The 3,862-nt window shown below is 37.5% G+C and overlaps 1 protein-coding gene across 1 annotated transcript in view; it reads left to right on the top strand.

The window, feature by feature from the left end:
- The window catches only part of rab13 (RAB13, member RAS oncogene family), a 10,002-nt gene extending 6,307 nt beyond the window's left edge, over positions 1–3,695 (top strand). The window contains exons 5-8 of the mRNA XM_008280694.1: positions 1,056–1,145; positions 1,350–1,415; positions 1,504–1,554; positions 2,034–3,695. Of these exons, the coding sequence (XP_008278916.1) occupies positions 1,056–1,145; positions 1,350–1,415; positions 1,504–1,554; positions 2,034–2,105 (279 nt within the window). The 3' untranslated portion in view covers positions 2,106–3,695. The remainder of the gene's footprint in view (positions 1–1,055; positions 1,146–1,349; positions 1,416–1,503; positions 1,555–2,033) is intronic.
- The last annotated feature ends 167 nt before the right edge of the window (positions 3,696–3,862 follow it).

Consider the following 3,862-nt stretch of genomic DNA (forward strand, 5'->3'; position numbering starts at 1 on the left):
GTTGTACTTGTTTCAATGACGATAAAGATTCTGTTTTATTCTAAAAGATGCAGATAAACTTGAACGTTCAAACATCCACGTAGCAGCAACAAGCAGCAAAACGCTTCCTGTAAATGACTTTAAAATTCACACTGAGTCGATCCAGACTAAAAATATATAATGTAATGATGTAATCAGCAACCCAGTGTCGGTGCATCGCTGCAGTCGTTCTCAAATGTGTTCATAGCCTCCCATTAAAGGAGGAACAAAACAGCTTCAGTCACTGAAATAAGCTGAAATTGACAAAAGTAATAATACATTTAAAAAATAATGAAAATCATGACGTCGCGTTTGAATTGTGGTTCAACAGAAATATTTAAAATAATAATTAAATAATACAAACAAGCATGATGGGACCCATAAACTAAGATCTTTGAGCCAATCACTGCCATCAGGTGTTTCCTGTAACTCTCAGTCAGACTTCTGCTCCTGTTGACAGTTATTCTGGACCACTGCTCATCAGCAAAGGCCTCTCATTTGTCATTTTCTATTTTTTTTAAATTATTCTTTTCAACCACAATTCAAAAGCAACATCTTGTTTTACTAAATTCTAATTTAGCAATTTTTTGTTTATTATTACTTTTGTCAGTTTCTACTTATTTGAGTGTGAATTTTGCCTTTTTTTTAATGGAAGGGTGTGAATACATTTGAGGACGCTAACTTTTTATTCCATTTGGACCCTTTCCGTTAATATTTAATAACTTTGCATGAAATAAAATAGTTTTTTACGCCTTTAATTTGCATCTAACTCACATGTGTTGCTGTCAGGAGTAATTATAAGCTTTTATTTGTAGCCTACAAGCTGCCAGTCGCTTTGAGAGATTAGTTTTGGATAATGAGCGACAACATGTAGACGCGGTTTGTGAAACATCGTTCCTGTTTCAAGACGTTTCTGGGGCTTAAATGGAGAAAAGCGCTGCTGTACAGTGCATCATTCTGGCTATAATGTATCTGCTTTAAATCTCTCTGGCTTCAATTCGTCCCGATCAGTACACTGCTTCCCTCCTCTCTCCCAGAATGCATCGGCCGGGGTCAGTCGGATGCTACTAGGCAATAAGTGCGACATCGAGGCCAAGAGGAAAGTTTCCAAGGAGACGGGAGAAAAGGTGAGGTGTGAATTCTGATTTGGAAAAATAATGTTGTTCGGAAGCAGCAGCGGGTTTTAATGCATCGATCACTGAGGAAATAAAAGAGAGTTTGTATTCCAGAGGCTGTGGGAGAGTTTGATGGTTGACTTTAGATAAGCAGCAGGAGGTGGTTGTGCTCGTCCACACCCTGCTCAGCTGTAACCGCCTCTGTTGGTTTTACAGTTGGCTAAAGACCACGGCATCAGGTTCTTCGAGACGAGTGCAAAGTCCAGCATCAACGTCGAGGAGGTGAGCGGCGGCAGCGGCGTTTATCAGTCGACCTCGTTTTATTACGGCCGCCGGCTTAACGTGTGTTTACTGTGTTTACATCCTGCAGTCTTTTCTGGCTTTGGCACGAGACATCCTACAGAAGTCCAACAAGAAGCCGGTTAGTCAGAATAAACACCAAACACAGTGATGATCATCTAAAACCACATTAATGACTCCAAACCAGCAGATAACATCTACTAGACCTTCACTGTTTCTCTATACGATCATCGTCTATGTTTATGTTTGTTACCCTGAAATATCGCATCATAAACAAGAAACTTACAGGTATAAAACTATTCTCTGATTAGCTGTAGAGCAGGAATACTTTGAGTGATTAAAGTTTAATCCATGCGGCGTCTTTTTTGGCAGATTTAACTGATGTTTCCATACATGCAGGTTTTATGTTCATTATAATTGTAATTACAGATCTTTGACCGTTAATTTAGACAGAAATCTGGTCTGAACTAACTGTCTGGAGACGTCACAGCGAGAGGGCGACACTCACCTCTAAGGACCGTGTCTTTCTTTTTAAACAAAACGCTCCCGCTCAGCGTCCCGGATGAGTTTGTGATTTCTCATCCTGTCCTGGTTTTACAGGGTCCCACGGGTCGGGAGGTGAAGATCACCAGCAGCACAGAGAAAAAGTCCTCCAAATGTGTTCTCCTCTAGATGTGATGCCGGCGGAGGAACGCAAACTGAAGAACACAGGAAAAAAACAAAAAAAAATCCAAACAAACAATAATAATAATGCAGCGAGTTTTCTGTCGCCATCTGGTGGCCAGAATGACAATTACAGTTTCGGCCAGAGTTATTCATCTCCAGGCGAAATTATGATTTAAAGCAAGCTTTTATTTGAGTTGCAGGTTTTTTTTCTGCCTGGAAATGACAAACGAGTGAGAAAAAACAGTAAGACATTGAAATATAGGGTTGTTGTTTTTTTTTTAAAACACTTTTTGCTGAAAATTCGTATTTATATCCCTTGAAAATATAATTTTTTTGTCAACCTTTGAGAAAATGCAGCTTCTATGTAATTCCAAATGGCTTCTGTTAATTTCTACCAAGTTCTAGAGCACTCTAATACACTAAACACTGAGTTTTCTGCAAAATTGGTGACAATAATGATTAATTTCGGACGTGACATTTAGTGAAAAAGTTAAATTAATCCACTAAACTCCAACATAATGTCTTACTGTTACTTGTTTATGTCATTTCCACTCAGAAGAATCCTGTTGCTCAAATAAAAAATCACTCTAAATCTAAATTTGGCTTTGAGATGAGTACATTTAGAGCTCACAGGTGCTAAAAGTCTGTTTCTATACCTACAGTAAATCCCCTCAGACTTGTACGGTGCCCAGTAAAAACACAAAACGCCATGAAACGCCCCGATAGGGTTCCAAAACCTGTTTCTGCACCAGCAGTGTTTAATGTCTGCAAGGAACCTCGTCTGTGTTTTTAATGTCACCGTTTTATTCACTTCTTCTGTTCTTCTGTGTGAGCAGCAGCAGCAGCAGCAGCATTTAGGATTCGTACACGATGTGACCGATGTGTTCGTTATTCCAGATTTAAGGAGCAACGGGCGGCGCAGAGATGACGTTAGATGGTTTTAAATACGGGAGGGAGACGCTGGATTCAGTTGTCCTCGGAGCTTCAGTAAACCGAGCACCGCTTTATTAAGTAATGCATAAAATAAATGTAATTAGCTGATTGAGTTAAACATTTTCAGCTGCAAAAATGTGTAATAATGTCACATCTGCTTAATAATGTGCATAATTCAAACTCAAATTAATGATAGTTGATTTAAAAAGAAATTCAAGTTGAGGTCATTTAATGAAATGGGCTTGAAAACGAAACTTTTCACCAGATTTCAGGTCCACTTTCCTACATCTGGAGCGCTCTTAAAACACATGTTCATAATAATGTCAATTAGGTGCTTAAAAGTTCATTATTTTAAAGTGCAGTGGAAATACAAGTTGGACCAACTTAACTTTAATCAACTTCATTAGTTGTGTTTATGCTGCCAATCATTAAGTAATTAAAAATAAAAGCTAGTTCAGTTAACTCAGTGTAGTTTGTCGGTTAAACATCATTTCATTAGAATTTGTCACAACTCAAAAAGATTCAAACTGTTTTTGTTTTTTGTGTTTTTTAGAGTGTAAAAGCGACTGGATTGTTCTTGGTGATGTTTTAACTGTTAATCCAAGAAGCCTCTTAGAAATAACACTAGATTTTTGAGAGAATTACAGAAAAAAACTGACAAAACTTGTTGGGTTCTTTTTACAGTGTGGCTGGTTTACACTGTAAAAAAAAAAAATCCTGTTAAAAAAAAAAGTAAATCTGGCAGCAAGCGTGCCAGAAAATATATTAAAAACATTGAAAAACATGCAAATATCTTTAAAATAGTGATTTTTTTAAGTTTTTAATTTTAT

This window comes from Stegastes partitus, unplaced genomic scaffold, assembly GCF_000690725.1.
Source record: "Stegastes partitus isolate 25-593 unplaced genomic scaffold, Stegastes_partitus-1.0.2 Scaffold207, whole genome shotgun sequence".
Classification (NCBI taxonomy): domain Eukaryota; kingdom Metazoa; phylum Chordata; class Actinopteri; family Pomacentridae; genus Stegastes; species Stegastes partitus.